Consider the following 22,280-nt stretch of genomic DNA (forward strand, 5'->3'; position numbering starts at 1 on the left):
ACGCAGTAGTGTACGGTGCAATTCTTTGACAATTGCATGGAATTGCGTCCAATCTCATGTATTTTGCCATGTGCAGCTAAAAATGATAAAGGGGATTGAAAAGACAAGTTAATTATCCAAAAAGATTGATGACCAGCTAACCATGCGTTTAAAATCCTCAGCCGCACCTCCTGTCATCAATTGATTGGATGATGTTGATTTGTGGATCCTCCTTAGATTAGTCTCTGATTCAATTTGACGATGACTTTCTGAGCGTTCTAATCTAATTAGGTGTGTGTGTTCTTTCTGTCTATGGAAAAAAAAAAAGTTAACCAATGGGTTCGGTCCGGAAGACACGCTGTATAATTAATGGTCCAAATCAAGGTGATAATTGTAAGTCACTAAAAATGCTTTATTTAGTATTAAAAAAAAAAAGGAAATGAGCAATCAAGATCCAAGTTCGGCCTATTTGGTCCATGAATTGCAAGCGGTCGCATCCTAATTATGAGTGCAACTTGTACCGAGCGAGTTTGGATACAATAATTATTTTTAAATATTATTTTGTTTACCGCATAAGTATATTTTTTAATTAATTTTTATATTTTTAATTATCATTTTATCTTATACACACGTCACATCAAGAAAAACATTACAAATAATCTCTATCCAAAAAAATAATTCCAAGTGGTATTTGATGTAAAAGTTACAGTTTTTAATGGCTAAAAAAGGACAGTGCATAGCCATTTAAAAAAAAAAAACCGTAAATGTATCTCTCATTTAATGGAGAAACTGTGGAGCTCCAAATCCGATATTTGCCCATCTCTTCATTTCTCCAAAGGCTCAAAGGAATACTCGAGAAACATCTCTTTTTGTTTTTTTCAAGCATAAGGAGTATTTCAGTTTTACCAGACTAATTTTTCTGCGTCTAATCTCGTGAATACACGCAGTACAACAAAGTCCAGATACGAAAATCTAGAGGGAAGGGGAAGTCTAAGGGGACTGTGATAGAGAACTAGTGGGTATATAAATCCAACTAAATCAAAGAAATATTCTGACAATAGCCCTTAAATTTTTTCTGCTATAAATGAAATTTAAACCTCCACTTATATATAGCTCAAGGAGGAGGGACTTAAACCTTCTACTATTAGGCCAATCATTTTATTAGGTAGAGGCATCTCCAGATGAAGGCCTTGGCATGGCGACAATGCGGGACCACTCCGCCTGTTCTATGAAATGCCAGCTGTTTACCACATGATTCATTTTGGTTAAGCTACTGGGTGATGATGAGGATCTGATAACGATGACGATGGTGATGATGATGGATTGGGCCATGGATTGAAGATTTGAGAGAGTGCTCTGGTACGATTACTAGAGCTACTTCACTGGTCAATTACTGTATTAATTGGTATGAGCACGAGGATGTGGATGAGAAACTGCGGTCTCAGCTTGGGAGTTGGGACCCCTCCTATTGCTGTCTGGGCGACCATAACAAAAGCATGCGTTTAGCAAATTATCCGGATAGTCACTCAACATTTTGAACAGGGCTGCAAACGAATCGAGCCGCTCGCGAGCCGCTCGAGTCAAGCTCGAGTCGAGCTCGATGTTAATCGAACTCGAGTCGAGCTCGAGCTCGAGCTCGAGCTCAGATTATTAAACTCGTTAGTTCGCAAGCCGGCTCGCGAGCTTGGGTATATATATATATATTTTTTTTTTTATTTAATAATAAAATTACGTATATTATATATATATTTTTTATTTTTTATTTTCATAGTAAAATTACGTATATGTCCTTAATATTTTATTATTTATTAAGAAAAAAATATTATTTTATTTATTTATTTTTTAATAAAATATTTATTTTTTATTTTTTTTTCGAGCTCGAGCTCGGCTCGACTTGATTCGAGTCGAGCACGAGCTCGAAATTTGCCGGCTCGTCGAGCTCGAGCTTGGTAAAATTTAGTCGAGACTCGGCTCGATTAGCTCAAAACTCGACTCGGCTCGACTCGTTTGCAGCCCTAATTTTGAATGGATAAGATTTATTTAATTGGATAGTAGATTATTTGAGATAATTTGAAAAAAAAAATTACTGTAATATTTTTTGATGTGATGTACATAAGATAGAAAGGTGATTTAAAAAATGTGCTGATGATGTAGGCAAAAAAAATTTGATAAATAATTTACTATCCAAACAAATAAAATTTAGACCATTTCGTCTGATTCCACCGTTAACTCTGACAGATTTAAAGATTTGTACGATTCACAATACATACTATTAATAGTTATATATGACAGAATTAACGATAAAAATAGATGAAATGGTCCAAAATTTATACTTTTGATAGTTTAGTGGATACAAACAAACTATTAATAGTTGAGTGGCTAAAATTTGATTATTCGAAAAAGTTTAGTGGGCTAACCATATAATTTGTTCTTCTGCATTCCATTCTGGTAAAAATAACTACTATACTTTAGAAGAATAAAGTTTTTTTTTTTTGGTAATAAATCATATGTAGTACCACGCTTGTAATAGTTTTAAGACTTATTTTATAGTCCAATTCAACATTTAAATTTAATTGATTCAAATCTCAATATATTTAGACGCATTTGATGATTAAAAAAATAAAACATTTAAACTAATTAAGTGGCACAGAATTGTATACGTTTAATGATAAAAATACAATATCTTAATTAATTAAGTAGCACAGAATTTTTTTCGCAATACTTGTTCAAAAAAACTGATAAATTATTCACTTATTACTTAGGTTCCGTTTGATAACACTGAATCTGAATTCTGAATTCTGAATACTGAAATAATTAATTTGCTAAATTTTAAGCACTGAAAAGAGATATATGAATGTCTGAATCTTAATACTGAATCTATTTATACTGTTTGATAAATATTCATAACTTAATGCTTAATAAGTTAAATTGTACAATTTTGCCCTTCTATCTTTTAATCCAAAAAGAAAATAGAACCTGTGAGTTAATTAACTTAAAATTGTTAGGTATGAAAATGACAATGATTATGAAGAGCAATGCATACAATGACAGTGTTTCTTTGTGTAGGAAAATGGTATGGTTTCATCGTTTTGAGAATGAGAAAGCGAGCTTTTAATACTCCAAGAGCACGTTCAATTACATTTCTCAATCTTGCATGTGCTTGGTTAAAATGTTCTCTTTTTGATCTTGGACGATAAGCATTTCGAAAATTAGATAACCAATATCTAATATTTCGATATAGTGTCATAAAGTCATGTGTGTATGGATAAGCTACATCATATAAATAATATTTATTTGCACAAAAATATATATATCAAAATATAAATGTTTGTGGATGAAAATTATTGCAAAAAAATACTATTGTTAAAAAAAATTTTGAATAGAGAATATCAGGTTGTTTTATTTAATTATATAAGGATTTTGAATAGGGAATATTAGGTTGTTTAATTAGATAAGAATTTTGAATGTAATTAACAAACAGGAATATATTTGGTAGATAAGATAAAGTAGTTGAAGTAAATATCTTGATTTTTATCAAATTAAGCATTCAGTTACGATTCTTGTGCTGAAAAAAATACATACAAATTCAGCACCACTTAATAAGTTCAACAGGTGAATTTTTATTTATCAAACACCCACAACATCTGAATGAATTCAGTTTCAGTACTTTTGTATGTTATCAAACAGGCACTTAATGTGATATATACTTAAATATATCATGGTATTTAATTACTCAACCGTTCATTAACTAACTAAAATGATTGAGATTTCAAACATCAAATTTCAATTTTCAGAATTCAAATTTATCAAATACACCCTTAATCTATAATAATAATCATGTCGCGCAAAGATGCCTTTTGTTTTCTCATTTTGCAATGAGAAGTGAGAACCCCGCGAGACCAGTTGTTAAACTGAAACTTTACCACCAAGGCTCTCTTACATCACTAGTTAAATTAATTTCCACGCCAAGGCTCTGTGTGCTACAAACAACAGACTTCCAGATCATGTACGTGTTTCGTCTGAACCACGGTTCGAAGAACCGTTGATCAAAAATTCAAATCTCACCTGCAGTGAAAAAAATTCAAAGAAAGTATCAGAGCAATCCATTGATCTAATTTTTTTAAGCTCCTTCTTTTTATAGAATAGAATATATTATGTCATACAAATGTTATTGTTGTCGAAAAAACTAGATTATCAACACTTAAAAAGAATCCAGTTAATAACAATTGCAATACCTTCAACTAGTAATGCAGGACTTCAATTCATATTGGCACCGCGCTTTCTACCATTAAATTTTTTTTTTTTTGCTAAACCCTGTTTGGGTTGTGGTTTTTTGTCGAAAAATTACGTCGTTTTCCGTAATCACATTTTCCTATTACATTTTTTTTCTCACATACATCAAATCGCTACAGTAAGGTTGTGTTTGGATTGCATTTTTCATGATTTTTCATGAAAAAATTACTGTAGCGATGTGATGTATGTGAAGGAAAAAGATAATAGGGAAATGTGATCACGAAAAACAACGTAATTTTTCGACGAAAAGTAGCAAACCAAACATGGCCTTTTTTCATGGAAAATAATGAAAAATACAATCCAAAAGGCAATGTTAGAGAGAGAAAAGCTGAAAGAAATCCCATGACAACTCTAAATTGAACACAAGTCGATTCATGTTATTCTAGAAGGAAAAAAAAAATGGTATCATTCTTTATGTTTCTGTGTTTGGTATTTAAAGTTTGATCAAGTAAAAACATCATCTGGACAATTATGGTAATGGTAGTACTATTATATACTGGTGGTAGTTGTAGGTTGGTGCCCATATGTCTGACTTGGGCTTCTAGTAGTTTTATTAAAGGCAGTGGATCATCATATATTCCTTACATTTATTAAGCAACACTACTAACAAATGATTAATGAATAGGGACAAATCCCACTTCAATTTAAAGATTGTGTTTTACTGACCTGGACAGGATCAAATCACCAGATCAAGAAAGCGGCGGCACTCTTGTTTGGAGAAGGGATTTTCTACTAAAAAAATCTCTACGTTTTTTCGTGAACACGTATTTTAATTATCTTTTTATCTCACATATATCAATCAAATTATTACAGTATATTTTTTACAAAAATTTCAAAAAAATTACGATCCAAACACAAAAGAACAAGGTACCATTTTAAAGTGAAATTTAACAATACAATGCGGTAACGAAATGTGGTTCCACGCCACAGACAAGCGGACAGCAGAATTTGAGTTGGACCAAATTGTGCTACAGGAAAAAGACACTACTGTTACCGCCAAGCAATTAATTGAACCGAACAATACAATGTGCCAACAACAATTCCGGTCACACCACTCATTCAACGTTGTTAGACCCGAATCGGACTGATCGTTCTTTCCAATTTAATTTGTCGCATAAATTTGCTTTGGTCAAAATTGTAAAAAATCGATTAAATCAGTGATTCAATTCGACTGGTTAACCTCATTCATAAACTTTCCGTTCTCTAAATCTAGATATTTTTCATTCCTATCATTTTATCAATTTAGCATCAATGGCTCCGACTTGCATTACATTATTTTAATTTAATTTTTCAAGTAATTTTGGAGAATGGACATATTTAGCCATGTATATTCAATTGTAAGTTTAATATTTTTGAAGCATTTTGTATTTCTGAAACTTATAAAAATATAAAATAATTATGATAACAATATTGGCGTCAGCAAATTTTTTAAAACAGTTTCATCGATCTGACCAAATCTAAGCCTCGCTGTCCAGTCCGCCTTTAACAACTTTGGATAGAGGATTATTTGTCAAAAATTTATTTGCTTGTATCATCATTACAATTTTCAATATGTCGTTTTATTTTTTTAATTATTTTTTTATCTCACATATATCATATCATAAAAAATAATATAATAAAAATATCTTAAATAATTTACGATCCAAACCGAGCCATTGACTCCACTATACTTACGGTTGAGGGGGTGAAGTGCGACTACCTCCTAACTCCTAAGCTATCAGTTAGTATTCTCTTTTACTTTAAGCGAACTTTAACGGTGAAATCTTTGATTGAATATAAGCAAATTCAAGCGTACAAGCATCCAACTCCAGACCTGCCGCTTGTAAACGTGGTAGTAGGTGTAGAAAAGGGACTCTTAGTAATAGCAGCAGCAGTAACATCAGACATATTCACCACCAAAACTGTTTTGACAGATGGAGAGGGAGTACTTATCTCACAATTCACGTGACCCTTAGGATGTAGGACTTGCTTGCTTTACAGCCCCACTCTTCCCATGAAGAAAAAAAAAAAGGGTCCAACCCTACAAACTACCCAACAAAAAAGAAGAGGAGGGACAAAAAAAATGTACCAAAGCCTGGTGGCCATCATTAATGTATTAAATTTTGACGGGGGTGGAACTCTTGCTTCTCGTCAATTTGTCACATTAAAAAATTGTTCTGCTTAAAAAATTTAATCGAGTGCACAGTACATCAGTCTGATTTGATAATAATTCAGTCTCCTCCGAATTATTCTTAGGTTGTATTTGGATTGCATTTTTCATCATTTTTTATGAAAAAATTACTGTAACAATTTGATATATATATGAGAGAAAAAGGTGATAGGAAAATGTGATCACGGAAAATGATAATGAGTTTGTTTGGATAGGGTATTATTTGAAATATTATTTGGAATAATTACTGTAGCACTTTTTGTGATGTGATGTATGTGAGATAAAAAGTTGATTGGGAATATAAAAAGGTGGGTTGGAAAATGTGTTTATGATGCAAGCGAAATATTATTTGGAATAATGTGTGTATCCAAACACTCCCAATATTTTTCGACGGAAACAAGCAATCCAAGCAGAGCCTAACTTAGACTTTCTTCGATTCTTTCACATCCGTTAATATAGGAATCTATCGTATTGACAGAAAAAAAAAAAAAAGAGAAAAGGGACAAAAAAAAATGTACTAGGAGTAGTAAAATGGGGTGGAATTTGCTTTAAGTTGTGGGGCAGATGCTGCAAGGAACAGAGAGAAAAGGACATGTAACCGTTGGATTGAGAAGGGACTATGGACTGAGTAATGTAGGAGAGAGAGAGAGAGAGAGAGGGGGGGATGAGACTTGAGAGGATGGATTACAGACAAATACATTTGCCAGCCTGACGGCCGGTTTCTTCTTCCCTTTCTTTCGACTTTCAATTTCAAACCAAACCCCAACCCAAAAAAAAAAAAAATACAAAATAAACAAAACACAAGGATGGATGGATGGATAGATACAAAAGATAGAACGCCACAAACTTCCAGATGATTACCCATCACATGGTCTCGCTGTCTCATCTGCCCCACTTTCCACTTCTTCTTCTTTAACTGGCTCCCACCTCTCCCCCGGCCAAAAAAAAAAAAATTAATTTTTAATTTTTTTAATATAATATTTTTATTATATATACATATTTTATCATTTAAATTTAAATTTATGAGAGTAAAATTTTTTAATCAATTGACTGGATGGATGTTTCTCGTGAATTCCACCTTAAATTGCTCGTTTGGGCCGGTGTATTCGATGTTACCTCTGCGTGTCTGTTCATTGTTTGAGTATGTGTGTTTATTTCGCTTCGACAAAAAAAAAAAAAGAGTAAAATTTTTTATAAAAAAAAGTATAAATATCACCATTAAATTATCATAGTTAAAAAAATAAATTCTCAAAATCGGAACCAAATAATTGAAATGGATGAAGCGTAATACTAAAAATACTGCAAAATATTCCAATTTCAAATTTAATTTCCAAAACTATCCCCACTCTTATCCAAATATCCCTGCCGGCCCCACTCTCCACTCATAAAACCACAGCAAAGATTGAAGACAAGAGACTCTTCCTATCCCATCCAAAGTCTCACGCCCCTTCCCCTCTTCTCTCTTCTCTCTTCTTCAAAGCTCAAATCAAACAAGAAACAAAAACAACAGCACAGAGAAACCAACAAAACGCATCAACACAGAGCACTGCACAGCGCCCAAACCAGAAAGTAAGAACCGAAAAGAGATGTCAAAGGAAGTGAGTGAAGAAGGGCAGACCCAGCATGGGAAGGACTACGTGGACCCGCCCCCTGCTCCCCTCTTGGACTTTGCCGAGCTCAAGCTCTGGTCCTTCTACCGTGCCCTCATCGCCGAGTTCGTTGCCACCCTCCTTTTCCTCTACGTGACCATCGCCACCGTCATCGGCCACAAGGTGCGCTACGCCGCAGACCAATGCGACGGCGTTGGCATCCTCGGCATCGCCTGGGCCTTTGGTGGCATGATTTTCATCCTCGTTTACTGCACTGCCGGTATCTCCGGTACGTTCTTAACTAACTAACTGCATGGCCGATCACCGTGCCCTCCCTTCTCTTCTTCTTCTTCTTACTCACTCACTCCCTGGTAGCTTAGTTGGCTGCTTATATATATGTATTATAAGTAGTAGTAGTCATGTATTGCTGCTGCTTAATCGTGTTTTAATTAGGTGGGCATATCAACCCTGCGGTGACATTTGGGCTGTTCCTGGCGAGGAAGGTGTCGCTGTTCAGGGCAGTGGCTTATATGGTGGCACAGTGTCTGGGAGCTATCTGCGGAGTTGGGTTGGTGAAGGCTTTCATGAAGCACCACTACAACACTTGGGGTGGGGGTGCCAACTCTGTGACGCATGGCTACAGCAAGGGCAGTGCTTTGGGTGCTGAGATCATTGGTACTTTTGTCCTTGTCTACACCGTTTTCGCCGCCACCGACCCCAAGAGAAGCGCTCGTGATTCTCATGTCCCTGTATTCTTCTACCTCTTTCCCTCTTCTTGGATTTGTTTTTTCCTTTCTTCCTTTTTCTCTTTGCCGGATCATACCTTAAATCCATACGAGGACGTAATGTACTCGCGTGGTCTTTCTGATGGTGGTTTTATGATCCCGTTGCATCACTTCTTCACTGCTTCAAATAGATTAGAATAGGAGCAGGAGTAGACGGTTACAATTGAGAAAAAAAAAACCATATCTTTGTGAATTTTCCATCGTCATGCAACTCTGCTATCTGTGTGTGTGTGTTTTTTTTTGTGGTTAACTTAACATTTTCGTCCTTAGGTGTTGGCTCCTCTGCCAATTGGGTTCGCCGTGTTCATGGTTCACTTGGGTACCATTCCCATCACTGGAACTGGTATCAACCCTGCTAGGAGCTTTGGTGCTGCCGTCATCTACAACAATGACAAAGTCTGGGATGACCAGGTAAGTTCTTTTTTCTTCAAATATTTACTACAGCTGGGCTGCTACAATAAAATGTTGCTAGCATCCGGCAAGCAGCAGGAGTATCATTTTAATGGAATTCTTTACAAATATATGGTGCAGTGGATCTTCTGGGTTGGACCATTTGTGGGGGCATTGGCAGCAGCAGCATATCATCAGTACATCTTGAGGGCTGCAGCTATCAAGGCCTTGGGATCTTTCAGGAGCAACCCCACAAACTAAAGTTAAAAAAGAAAAAAAAGCCATCCATCCACCTGTCCATGAGGCGTGAAGAAATTAATGAATTCCTAATTCTCTCTCAATATCTGGAATTGCTTGCTTGTTTTCCGCCGTGTGTATTAGATAGATAGAGGGAGAGGATTTAATTTATGAACCATCCCATCTTTTCTTTTGTAAACTTATCATCATTCCCTTTAATTTGTTTTTCATATGGCTTCCATCTTTTTCTTTTTTTTAATGTTTTTCCTATGTGTTGCTAGTCTTTGGCTGTGTATATTTATTTGGTATGATGAATAGTGCTGGTGGAGTTGTTTTTCTTTAAATCTCTGCAAGTATTGCTCCTCCATCCCTCTAAAGAAAAGAGTAATTGCTCTGTTTTCTTCCTCGGGGAGAGTATCAAAATTAAGCTTGATTTTGACCAATTCAGTTCCCGGAGCAACGCGTTGGGAGGGGATGATCATTCATTGCTTGGAAAGAAAAGAGAAAAAGGGTTTTTGCCCTGTCCTGTGAAATTGCTTTTAACTTTTTCTTTCTCTAGAGAAAAGAAAGTTGTTAGGGGGGGAGGGACGAGGGTAGGCCACACTGCAGCTCTGGAAAGCCTGAGAAAAGGTCTGAGGGTCTTCTGCAGGCGTGACGTGACACAGAGAGGGGAAGGGGGACCCTTCCCTCTCCTGATGATGCCTTGTTTTGTTTGGACTTGCTTATAAAAGACGAACAATACAGGACACTTTAGCATAGGGAAAAGAAGAGCAGTTTAAACGATTGCTCCATAAAGAAAACTTCTAGTGTTCCTTCTCTAATAGAATAGGAATTGTTAAAATGGTGGCAGAGGGAAAAAGAGCCCCGGTCCGGTCCGGTGGGAATTTTGATGACATTCCAATCCAAGATCACAGGGGTCCTGTGACTACCCGGCGGAGGGAAATGGGGCAGGAACGGTTGTCAGAGACAATCGTTCCTGAAGGTTTACGGTTATAGTGTGATTTCAAAAATTTGTGCCTGAAGGTTTACGGTTACGGTGTGATTTCAAAAATTTGTGCGGCTCAAATTACAGTATGTAATTTGATTTTCACATCACGTGTGGAGTTCATAAAAAAGTGTTGTAAAATTATGTCGTGTGTAAAGCAAGTTACATCGTGTGCAATGAAAATTACGCGCAGTTAAAAATGAATACAATCGATCGTATCCCCATGGAGGGAAGGACCTAGGAACTAGGGATGGCAACGGGGCGGGAAGGTGCCCGGCATTATCCATATCCAATTGGCTTTCATTTTGTCTTTTTGGGGGTTCTTTCTCTTTTTAAACAACGAAAGCATGATGGTACGATTCAGTTTTAACAATTGTTGATTGTGTCATGGCTAATATAATTCGGATGTAGTTAGTCTTATCCTTGGATGAATTGCTTTTGCTTTTTGTAGTTTGGAGTCAATAAGAAAAGACAAGAATAAAAGGTTGGATCACGAATCTTGCTTTTATTTTGTGCGCTGGTAGTTCAAGAACAATTTATGAGTATGTTTTCATGGAAAATTTTTTATAAAAAATAGTACCATGCTTGCATTAGAGATACACGTTTTTTTTTTCTTTGATGATTATTTATGTTGTCAATCGTCATTCCATCTCAAATATTAAATTTCTCAACATTTCTCTCTCCCTCTCCAAGCTTAAAAACAAGAGGAAAGTTTGTAGTGCAGAAATTGGGATAACTTTAAAAACCTTTCCTAAGGGGAGATTTTTGAGAATTTCACTAACATCCCTTGAGATTTGTAAAATTACACTAATCTCCCATAACATTAAGGTTTTGATAACAAAATCAGTCCAAACAAAAAAAAAAGTATTTTAAGGAGATAGATGAAACTGTTATGAAACAATTAAAAGTATGGATGCCCCTTTGTATTCCCAAGAGGATTAATTCTTGATTTTATGGCTACATTATGTATAGAAATTACAATCCATAAATCTATTCATGTAGTGGAGAAACCATTTCATAAGTTTCTTCATATTATTGTAGTAGTGGGTGTTTAACAGGATTTATGTACCTTTGATCTTGTAGTACCTATATATAGAGGTACATTGACACCATTTGGAAGGACTTTGGTATCTTGTTGGAATATAAAAATATCATTCTCCATTGCTCTACTTTTCCTCAAATATCTCCATTTATAGTATAATAGTTTATTAGTTTTATAACACGTTATCAGCACGAGTCTCTATTTTTGAGCAAAAGATGAAAACGGAGCATCTACCGTGAACAAAAGTGAAACACAAGGTTTTGCCAAAATTCTGTCCGTATTTCTTCAAGTAACTTCTGAGTTAAATCTCTGACCCACAAACTTATGTCAATTTCTTATGGCTAACATTTGAATTATCGCAAAAAATACAAGTGCCTATTGCTGAACAATCACCAAACACAAACATATACTGTTTGACACCTTTGAGGTAATATTTCTTCTTTTAATTCTATTTATTTACATTTAGAATTATTCGTTATAGATACTTATATTATGATGCATTGAGTTTTGGAAATGCTATTATAGAAAATCAATTATACTTGATGATCTACTTATCCTTTGAAATATTTAAAGAAAAATATTCGACCACCTGAAGATGGTCGTTCTTTAACGAAAATATTTGGCCACTAGAAGATGGTCATTATTTCAAAAGTCTGGTATGATAAATTTACGTATGGCTATAAGAACATAATTCTGCAATTTTTAGAATTACTTCTCAGTTGAAATTATGTCGAAAAAATTTTACTCATAAGATATATTGAAAATGATATTCTTCACAATTGATTTCTCTAATATGCTCCTGTAGTAGCAATATTAAGAGAAATTTTGAGAAGTATTTTGGACTTATTGCATGCTAATTCTAGTCCATTCCCAGAAGTGAATGTGACTAAATTTCAATTTATTAGTTATGGTTGATGCCATGACTATGATTTTGATAAATATATATTTTATCATAACAAAAGAAAAAATTACCACTTGAAGTGGGATAATATTGATGAGGACAAGAAAATAAGGATTCTGAAGATAAATGTCCCGAAGTACATTTGACGAATCAAAATTATAATATCATCTTCACATGGCCAATTTCTTTAAACACCTTGAAAGTGTATGATGATTCATTTAATTAACTTTTCTTCCTGAAGAAGAAATGGATGTTAAATATTTGGGATCAAAGGATTATGGTGATGATATTTGTCCCATAAGAATTATGGTGACAATGATATGCGTCTCATTAATAAGTGCTACTATATAAACTATATTCCAACAAAAGAGACAAACACAATTAGTGTTAGTGCTTAAGTGATTGAAAACTCCAGAAGAGCCACTACTATATTTCTCCCTGTAGGAGAAAAGTTTATCATGAATAAAGTACTACTTTTACCATGTCTCGAAAATTTTATTGAATTTGAATATCCGTTGAAATGGATATCAAATTGAGACATTAAATGGGACAATAATAAAGATCATATTTAGAAATCAAGTGAGATAAAGGTTAATTATATTATAATAACCATTCGAGAGAGAAATGGTTATCGATATAGTTGTCTTCATTCTCATTTTGATTTATAATCATCAATTGCAGCAAACCAGAAGTTTACTGATCCCAATGGATATATGATTTGACAAAAGTGAGAATATTTGAGAGTCGACAAGTATTTATACATACCCCCTTTATATTATATATGGCTCCAAAAGAAATTTAGAATTTATGTCAGGTATGAATCACTTTTTACGATTAAATATCGTAAAATATTTGATGAATGATCTATTAAATGATTTATTTATTCTGATGAGTTACGATTCCCGACATTAGGGGGAGGAAGAAATCAACCGAAAGGAAATCACCTGAAAAATTGGATTTCCTCGATCCTCATACAAAATAATGTGAACTGAAAGTTCAAGAAATTATTCATTTGCAGAAAATTGCAAACCAGTTGTCAGATATATTATCGACTCCAGAAGAGTTATTAAATCAACTGCTCTTGCAGGAAATACCTTGATTAAAATTGATGTCCCTGAAGGACATGCACAAGTGTTACAAATAAATTTAAGGTCGGTCTACCTAAATAAGGTATAAATTGATTTCAAATATCTCCGGAGATTAAATGTCATGACAAAATTTAATCTCTTGAAAATGTTGCTCCTGAAGAGCCAACTTATGAAGAGAATGAAATCATAAAAAAAAAAAAATTTAATTGGAGCCTAATAAAATGTAGCACTTGATATTATAGAACTTGATGAGAATCATGAATCTAGATCGGTTGATGAATGTCGGTATAGAAATGATTGAAAAAATGGAAAGATGCGATTCAATTTGAATTGGACTCACTGGCTACAAGAAAAATTTTTGGACCTGTAGTCCAAACACCTGAAGGTGTAAAGCCAGTAGAATATAAATGGGTATTTGTGAGAAAAAGAAATGAGAAAAATGAAATTGTGAGATATAAAGCAAGACTTGTAACCCAAGGATTTTCACAAAGGCCTGGATTTGATTATGATGAAACGTATTCACCTGTAGTGGATGCTATCACATTTAGATATCTTGTGACTTTTGCAGTACATGAAAAATTAGATATGCATCTAATGGATTTCGTTACTGCATATTTATATGGGAATCTTGAAAATGATATTTATATGAGAATCCCCGAAGAATTCAATATGCCTGAAGCATGCAAATCAACTTCTAAAAATATTTATTCTATTAAATTACAAAGGTCTCTGTATGAGCTCAAACAATCTGGACGTATGTGGGATAACTGTCTCAATGAATCTCTGACAAAAGAAGGTTATACTAATGATCCAATATGTCCATGTGTTTTTATTAAGAAAAATGGATCAAATTTTGTGATAATTGCTGTATATGTTGATGATCTAAATTTGATTGGAACTCCTGAAGAGATTCAAAATAATGTTGAATATTTGAAAAAGGATTTTGAGATCAAGAATTTTGGAAAAACAAAATTCTACCTTTTTTTTACAAATTGAGCATTTGAAATGTAGAATTTTTATCCACCAAACTGCATATATCCGGAAGGTATTAAAGCAGTTTTATATGGATAAGACACATATATTAAGTACTCCAATGGTCGTCAGATCATTAGATCCCAAAAAGAGTCCTTTTAGATCGCAAGAGAAAAATGAGATACTTGGTCCTGAAGTACCATATTTCAGTGCAATTGGCGAAGAATATTGGAATGCGACGATTAAAAGATCTCAAATAATGTTTGCATCAGGGGGAGAAATTAATGCACAAGAATAGTGTACTCTTTTTCCTTCACTAGGATTTTTGTCCCGATGGATTTTTACCTGGTAAGGTTTTAACGAGGCATATTCTTTGTGTAATGGACATCCAAGGGGGAGTGTTATGAAACAATTAAAAGTATGGATGTCCATTTGTATTCCCAAGAGGATTAATTCTTGATTTTATGGCTACATTATGTATAGAAGTTACAATTCATAAATCTATTCATGTAGTGGAGAAACCGTTTCATAAGTTTTTTCATATTATTGTAGTAGTGGGTGTTTAATAGGATTTATGTACCTTTGATCTTGTAGTACCTATATATAGAGGTACATTGACACCATTTGGAAGGACTTTGGTATCTTGTTGGAATATAAGAATATCATTCTCCATTGCTCTACTTTTCATTTAATATCTCCATTTATACTATAGTAGTTTATTAGTTTTATAACAGAAACTTTTATTCTATAAATACTCCTTATGTATGTGTATAAGTTGTATTAATAAAAGAATGAAAATAATTAAAAATTAGAAACAACTAATACACATATTTCACTGCTTAAAAAGTTCATATTCAATACAATAAATAACACAAATAAGCAACAAAATTACACTAATGATCACACTACTTAACAAAACAAAACAAACTAGTCATCCTTGTTACACATGAGATTTGGTATGATTCTTGTGATTATGAACAAAAAAATTTTTTTGAATATTGCCTCTCTTTCCCCTTCTTTCTCTTTCACGAAATAACTTTACAACTATCACAACTTTAAGAGTATTAAAGAAAATTTCTTATGACTAGGGGTGTGGATGAGCCAAACCGCTCGCAAGGCTTGATCAAAAGTTTGGCTCGAATTCGGTTTGACCAAGTTTGAGTTCAAATTCGAACTCAAGCTACTCGTTCTGTGTAACAAGTCAATTTCGAGCATCAGTAGTAACTATTTGAGTATTCGATGAACTTAATCGAGTATTCTGGGTTTGTATACTTTATTTATATATTATATATTTAATTATGAAATGGCTATTATGGGTTCATATTTTAATAAATTTATATGAGGTAATGTTCATTAAAAAAAGTTATAAATGACAAAAATGATAATTTGATAAATCTAAAATGTTAAAAATGAAAAACAAGAAAAGAAAAACTCAAGTTCGACCTCGAGTAGTTCGAGATTAATAAGGCTTGCAGTTTACCCGAACTCAAATGTAAAAAAATGTTTTAAAAAAATGATAGATGACAAAAAATGGAAATTTGATAAATCCAAAATGTAAAAAATTAAAAACAAGAAAAGAAAAACTTGAACTCAATCTCGAGTAGTTCGATCTTGATAAGGGTTGCAGTTTACTCGAATTCAAATGAGTCGAGTTTGAGTTTAATTTCCATTATATCGAGTCGAGTTCGATTTCAAATTTATATACCTATTTGAGTTCAAACTTGAAAATGGTGCTACTTGAGCGACTCAATAGCACCGCTACTCATGACCAATCTTCTTTTGTTCTCTATTTTCTTTATTTTACAAGCGAGCCTTTCTTCTCACGTTATTGTGTACAATTGATTTCTGATCATTATCAAATTCTATCAATCACAAAATGATACCATTTGATATTTCAATTGGCGTTATTTTGTAATTGCAAGTTACCATTCATCATTAAAGAAATTTCTAACAATTATTTCCATTAATTAGTCACTAACAATTAATTAATACTCTAATTACTCAATCGTTAGATATTAGTTTTTAATAATACATAAAGTCTCAGGGTATATCGGTAAATTTCTCATGTGATGTAACTAACTGAGCTCACAATTATGCCAAGGGAGGTGAATATAATTTACAAACTTCAAGAGAGCTGGTGAAATTGCTAGAAACCTCAGAGGATTTTGAAATTACCCCGCAGAAATTCTCCCCGAATCTCTCATCGACCATTTTGAAGAAGTAAATCCAGAGGAGATTGCATCCTTGACCAGTAGCTGTCGACTGCAGTGGACCAAAATCTCCCCACCCTAAGTTATTCTTTTTCCCTCACTGATTTCTCTGGTCCAGACACCCGATGGAATCCTTCGGATGACCAAATGAAACAATGGAAAGAGTAGTCAGTCGTCCTACAGTTGAGAGGAAAAATCATAAGCAGTCCAGTACGAGATGGAAAGCGGTGATTGGCTGGCTGGCCTCCCAGAATAGAAACAGCCAGAATCGAGAATAGACTGACAAAAAGACCTTCAATTCATTCATCATCTTTGCTACAGTCACTTTCATGACCCCCCAAAAAAACCATTTCAACTACCGCGCAAGGATGAACGAAGCATCAAAGAGCTTGAACCAGACCGTGATAATGTGAGAGATGATTACACAGCAGATACCAGCCGTTTTACCTCCAACCTTACACAACAGCTTGTTTTCGCAAGAAACTCAGTTCTGAAGACGTCCTCTGCATGACTGATATTCAAGTCAATGCTTACTATTGTTTTAGTACTTTATGTTGAATGATACCACTTGAGAAATGCTGACTAATGTTGGTTTTTCCTACGTGCTTTTGGTGTTTCAGTTTTCTGGTGTAGGATGGGGAATGTTAAACATAATTATGAAGCCCGTCAATTTCATCCACTCACACCAACATTCTGTTTTCTTCACTTGATGTTTGGGCAAGTTTAATCTTTCTTGGAAGAGAACACTAAGAGAAAAGAGAAAACACCATCACGGTAATATCTACTGTCACCACCTTTATCCGATTCACAGAAGGGATAAACTGGAAAGTAAATCTTGCAGAAGTCCTCCAATTACAACTTCATAATAAAGCACAAAATGTTGCGTCTGTGTACAACAAACTGTTTTGACAGACGAAACCTTGGATCATGAACAGGGGAAGGCAGTGGATGCAATCGCTGGGTCAAGCACCGATTCGCTACGCAGGATGGAAATGTAATCCATGTATACCCAAAGCATAAAGAATCTTGCCTTCTTGTATTCCACTTCAGTCTGGTAAAGCAGTTCCTCTTTCAAGATTGTTTTTGATCTCCAGAGTATATTTGCCGAAGGCACGCTCAATCTTCTTATTGAAATGCTCATTTCGGTCATTGATGGAGTCGATGTCCTTCTCTTCACGGTACCTTCTCCTCCTGCTAAATGCTCTGCGCTTTTCTTCCCTGTCCTTGAGCTCCTTCACCATTTTGTCAATTTTTTCTTCCGCTATTTTTGGTGCCTGTCCAGTCAGAAAAAATAATATATCCAGCTCCCAAAAAGCCCAAACAAACATAAACATACCAGAACATCAGTGCAAAAGAAAATAATCAGCCAGAGTATCAGTGTGTATACTTACTTTTCCATACTGGAGACTCGAAGCATCTCGGTAGAATTCTGGATCAGCTTCTTTCATTTTGTTGTATTCCTCTAGATCCACCTCAATGTTACCTGTTCTTTTCTTGTATGCATTGTACAATGTTTTCTGATTAAAGACTGTTAAAAAGGAAAACAGAAGTTCAGTTGCCCATCAATGTGTTCATCGGTGTAAAGTTACACAGGAAAAACCCATAATACAATCATAAACCCCAGCCATAAAGCATTAAAAACTCTAATTGCTTCATAAAAATAGCATCCTAAACTAGACAAGGGAGAGAATTTATGAGACCACTTTTGCAATACATCAAGCGCAATTTGTGGAATATTTGCTATATTCTCAACTTGCAAATGTAGAGCACTTTAAGCAACAATGCAAAACCAAATCAACCAAGCCTTCCCAATTACTTGGTTGCCATTATACAAACGCATCTTCTTAATTCACAGGTAACATCTAATCCTTCTCTATCTGCCTCCAGCTGCTAAATTTGGTCTTCATCATTCAATAACCCATGTGGAAGGCAAGCAGGAGAGATTCATTAGTTACCAAGTCACCAACAATATAGTTTTCATGTTTATGGGGCTAAATGTCTTGAATGGAGTAGCTTGAAGTTCAAAATAGAATACAATTGGTAAATAATTTTGTTGAAGCAACTCAATCACAATGTCAATCTCAATCTGAATAATGAATATTGTGATGCCACACTCTCTTATAAGCAGATTACTTAGGCAACAGAATACAAAGATACCTATACTACAATCATGCGTATGCAAATCCTCCTTACACGTGCGTCCATTTAATGTAGACAGAGAACGAATATATTACCATCCCAACCAGCTGGAGCAGGGTTCTTCTCCCACTTCTTATACTTTGTTTCTGCCATGTCCTGTGTGTCTAGCATGTAAGCTTTACTCATGTCCAAACCATTGGCATCTAGAAGTCTACCGATTTTCTTCTTTCGTTCCTCGAGCCATTTCTGCTTCGAAATGCCCCTAGATTCTTCCGGAACTTCCATTTTTTTCTTTTCTGCTACCATGGCCGTTTGATTTGCTTTTCTGGCCTCATTCTGCCCGCAAAGAAAAGCAGATTAGAAAACATCAGAAAATAAATACAATAACATAAAGGTTCAACAGAAAAACCAAAGTGAGTAGATGATGCAATTTTTCATTAATAAGAGACCAGAGTGAGGATTTAACACGAAAAAATCACGTGATTCTAACCATTTTAAGCCTTAGCTCAAACAACTTTTTCTGCCTTCCTGTAAGATTTGTCATGTCCACTCCCACATTATCTTCAGCATCAGAGCTCCTCTCCCCAGCAGAATCATTATTACCCACATGTAAGTCTTCACCCTCATTAGAACTGGCGACTGGATTGGGCTGATCTCCACTATCATAGGCTTCCGCTAGTTCTAGCACATTCCATATAGAAATGTCAATATGCATATATAATTCAAAAATATCAAGCCAATGTTGAAAAAACAAAGCCTTTCCAGGAGGAGGCTACTCACAGGCACAAGCCTCCTTTTCATGCACCCGATCTATGTTCTTACAGTAACCAATAACAAACTAGTACGATTGTTAGGTACCAATGCCTACTAAAGTTTCTTATCAACTGATCAGAACTCTAAAAACACAACCATCTATCAAAAACTATTCTGGATTTGCAGAGGCACACCCCAAACAATGACATGTACCACAAACATGTGAAATACTCAAAGTACTCATTTTAATTTAAAAGTTCATCACAAACATCCTTGAGAGAGTTACGAGGTAAATTCCTATTCTCTGGCCTAATGACACTTGTAAATGGTGAAAATACAGTGACAGATGTAAATAAGAAAGATATAGCACAGAAAAAGAAGCAGGAGGCTGAAGCATTGCTTCTTGATAGTTCGGCTGCATCACAAATATCTTCAACCAGCTTATTTGTGAAATTCCAATAAATAGGCACAGGAAAGTATATCAAAGCAGTCACAAAAGGATTAATAATCAACTGCATCATCCAAGGCTAGCAAAATAAATGCTTGGAACAGTGAAGGATCAGAAGGGCAAAAAGGCCAGATGGTGGCTGCCGAAATAAGGAGACTGGGCTCCAAATAAGTTCAAGGATACCAAAGTAGACAGGGCAAGTTCAAAGCTACCCAGTAATCATTAAAGGCACATATATCCTTAGATCATATTTAGTTCACAAAGATATTTAGCTCTTGCATGGGTGACCACTTCTCAGCATTTTATCAGGGGAGGAGACTGACTGATTGACCAAGCTCCCACAGCCATTCTTCCCTCAACTGTTCTCTGTTTCAGTTAAATTGAACCAGCTGATGAAGTTTGATGCATAAAGATGCCCATAAGGGTGCTATAATAACACTGGGCACCATCCTGCCGATATAGCCACCCCTAGATCTAAGGAATGGCAAACTTGTAAGTATCTAGGAGTTGGGAAAGGTGAAAGACAGTGCCTAAAGTTGGAGGTAACAAGCTTAAGAATGTCTTGTTAGGTTCATTACAAGGTACGGTTGGGTGAAATTAGCATATAGGCTCAGCACAGCAGCATACAAGAATATAGTTAATATTAGAATCAATGGCTCCAGAAGCCAGCATACTATAGAAACAAATTTATAGCTATCAACTAACCACTTATGTTAATCCTAGAGTAAAAATAGGAAAAGCAAAGTCATCTCCAATTCAAACTCCCAAGTCCATTTTCTCATCACAGCTTTTAAGCACGGCACAACAAAAGCTTAAATTACCTAGACAACATGACTTGCAAGCTTGAACCAACTCATATAGAGGTACAATATTGGCCAATTCCTATCTCCAATCTCCAAAGAAAAGAACAGAAAATACAGTTGAGTGTAGGAAACCAACCTGTATTATTTGTATTCATCTTCTTCTTGAGCTCAGCAATGATCTTGAAACAATATTCACTACATTCATGGTAAGGGTTAGATGCATTCCTGCAATCAGGATGCACCCTTCCTTCTTCGGTCATCCCGTTAATACTGTATCACTAGGAATAGAAACATCAACAGACACCCATATCAGAAAAGGGATCAAGTTTCAAACAACAGCACAAAACTAATGGAATATGACGTATCAGATAAATCAACTGAAGTACCCCACAAAAATTTTAAAAACTACACCCCAAGTAAGAATACAAAACTTCCAACTGATTATTCAGTCTAACACAATGCCATCTCCAGACAAGAAAAGAGGGAGGGGGTACTGAACCTAATAACCTCGTCGATTTGCAAGTAAAACCGAAGCTAAAAACCATCATTCTTTAATTTCTAGAAGCAGTTACTGATCAACCGATAGTACCATAGTAAACGAATTGCAACCACCGAGACGTTAAATTAGGTTACTATTACTCCTTTAGCCCGCATCACAAAACAATATGAAAAAGTTTAGAGGTAATTCAGGGAAGGGTATTCTAATTGTAGCTGCCGTACAAGTTATGGAAGAGCATACCCGGGAATAAGAGGACTTTGGGTCGATCTGTGTAGGTGCTCCGGTTTGCTGGTGTGCGGGGGCCAAATTGGGGAGCGAAGGAGGAATGATGTGCAACGCCGGGAATAAGGGAGAGTAATGGAGGTTCGGCGTTGGAGGCGGAGGCGAGGAGTGAAGAAGAGCAGGGAAAAGCAGTGCTGCTATAAAAAGGGCAAAAGGGAAGACAGATAGAAAGAGGGCCGACGACGGAGAGGGCTCTGGTGGACTCCTCCTGGGATAAACACTTTCGCGGTCTTTGGTTGTGTTTCGGAATCTGTTATCCCGGGGGATATAAGTATATAACTGATATCCCCTGATTTATGGCGGCCCAAACACGCCCTTGATGCGAAATGAGGAAAGATTTTATGGCAAATTACGGTTTACCTCCTGTAATTTAGTATTTTTTTATATAACCCCCTTATAGTTTCAAAAATTATACATAATCCTCTCATAGTTTGGATTAAAGTGTCAAAATAACAGAAATGATCCTTTATTTTTAAAATGCAAAAAATACTCTTATGTAAAATTGAAAATTATTTGTTAATCAAGGGGGGTTATGTGTATATTTCAAAAATTATAAGGGAATTATATGGTAAAATATAAAAATCATACAGGGCTAGTGTGTCATATATATATATATATATATATATATAAGGGTATTTTCAATATTTTTAAAAATTTCATTACGAATGACTATTTTCGTCACTTTATCACTTTAATTTAAACTATTGCTTTTGAGATTATAGAGAGGTTATGTCAA

At 35.1% G+C, this 22,280-nt stretch overlaps 2 protein-coding genes and 1 long non-coding RNA gene across 4 annotated transcripts; 2 read left to right on the top strand and 1 right to left on the bottom strand.

Moving 5' to 3' along the window:
• Positions 1 to 7,828: 7,828 nt before the first annotated feature.
• On the top strand, positions 7,829 to 9,766 carry LOC113708853 (aquaporin PIP2-7). The gene is made up of 4 exons (XM_027231513.2): positions 7,829 to 8,299; positions 8,464 to 8,759; positions 9,066 to 9,206; positions 9,327 to 9,766. Exons 1-4 carry the CDS (start codon positions 8,008 to 8,010, stop codon positions 9,444 to 9,446), a joined length of 849 nt encoding a protein of 282 aa, XP_027087314.1. The 5' UTR covers positions 7,829 to 8,007; the 3' UTR covers positions 9,447 to 9,766.
• A 6,738-nt stretch (positions 9,767 to 16,504) lies between these two features.
• Positions 16,505 to 18,146, top strand: LOC140014277 (uncharacterized). Its single transcript, XR_011820997.1, has 2 exons — positions 16,505 to 17,142; positions 17,241 to 18,146. It is a non-coding gene; the product is annotated as an uncharacterized lncRNA (long non-coding RNA).
• On the bottom strand, positions 17,375 to 21,812 carry LOC113708819 (uncharacterized). 2 transcript variants are annotated; one of them, XM_027231430.2, is made up of 6 exons: positions 21,503 to 21,812; positions 20,900 to 21,033; positions 19,250 to 19,440; positions 18,855 to 19,095; positions 18,012 to 18,148; positions 17,375 to 17,894 (listed from the first exon to the last, which is right to left on the bottom strand). In XM_027231430.2, exons 2-6 carry the CDS (start codon positions 21,021 to 21,023, stop codon positions 17,667 to 17,669), a joined length of 921 nt encoding a protein of 306 aa, XP_027087231.1. In that variant the 5' UTR covers positions 21,024 to 21,033; positions 21,503 to 21,812; the 3' UTR covers positions 17,375 to 17,666. The 2 variants fall into 2 exon arrangements, with proteins under 2 accessions (XP_027087231.1, XP_027087230.1); XM_027231429.2 differs by having other exon boundaries at positions 20,900 to 21,041; positions 21,503 to 21,811.
• Between the last annotated feature and the right edge of the window lie 468 nt (positions 21,813 to 22,280).

The sequence above is a fragment of the Coffea arabica genome, chromosome 9c (assembly GCF_036785885.1).
Source record: "Coffea arabica cultivar ET-39 chromosome 9c, Coffea Arabica ET-39 HiFi, whole genome shotgun sequence".
NCBI lineage: Eukaryota > Viridiplantae > Streptophyta > Magnoliopsida > Gentianales > Rubiaceae > Coffea > Coffea arabica.

Bases quoted from the DNA above. Each gene is read 5' to 3' on its own strand.
- LOC113708853 (XM_027231513.2), top strand. From the start codon at position 8,008: ATGTCAAAGGAAGTGAGTGAAGAAGGGCAGACCCAGCATGGGAAGGAC. The intron at 8,300-8,463 runs GTACGTTCTTAA...TGTTTTAATTAG, and splicing joins CTGCACTGCCGGTATCTCCG to GTGGGCATATCAACCCTGCG. The intron at 9,207-9,326 runs GTAAGTTCTTTT...TATATGGTGCAG, and splicing joins ACAAAGTCTGGGATGACCAG to TGGATCTTCTGGGTTGGACC.
- LOC113708819 (XM_027231430.2), bottom strand. From the start codon at position 21,023: ATGACCGAAGAAGGAAGGGTGCATCCTGATTGCAGGAATGCATCTAAC. The intron at 19,096-19,249 runs GTTAGAATCACG...CTTTGCGGGCAG, and splicing joins TTGAGCTAAGGCTTAAAATG to AATGAGGCCAGAAAAGCAAA. The intron at 18,149-18,854 runs GTAATATATTCG...CCTTTTTAACAG, and splicing joins TGCTCCAGCTGGTTGGGATG to TCTTTAATCAGAAAACATTG.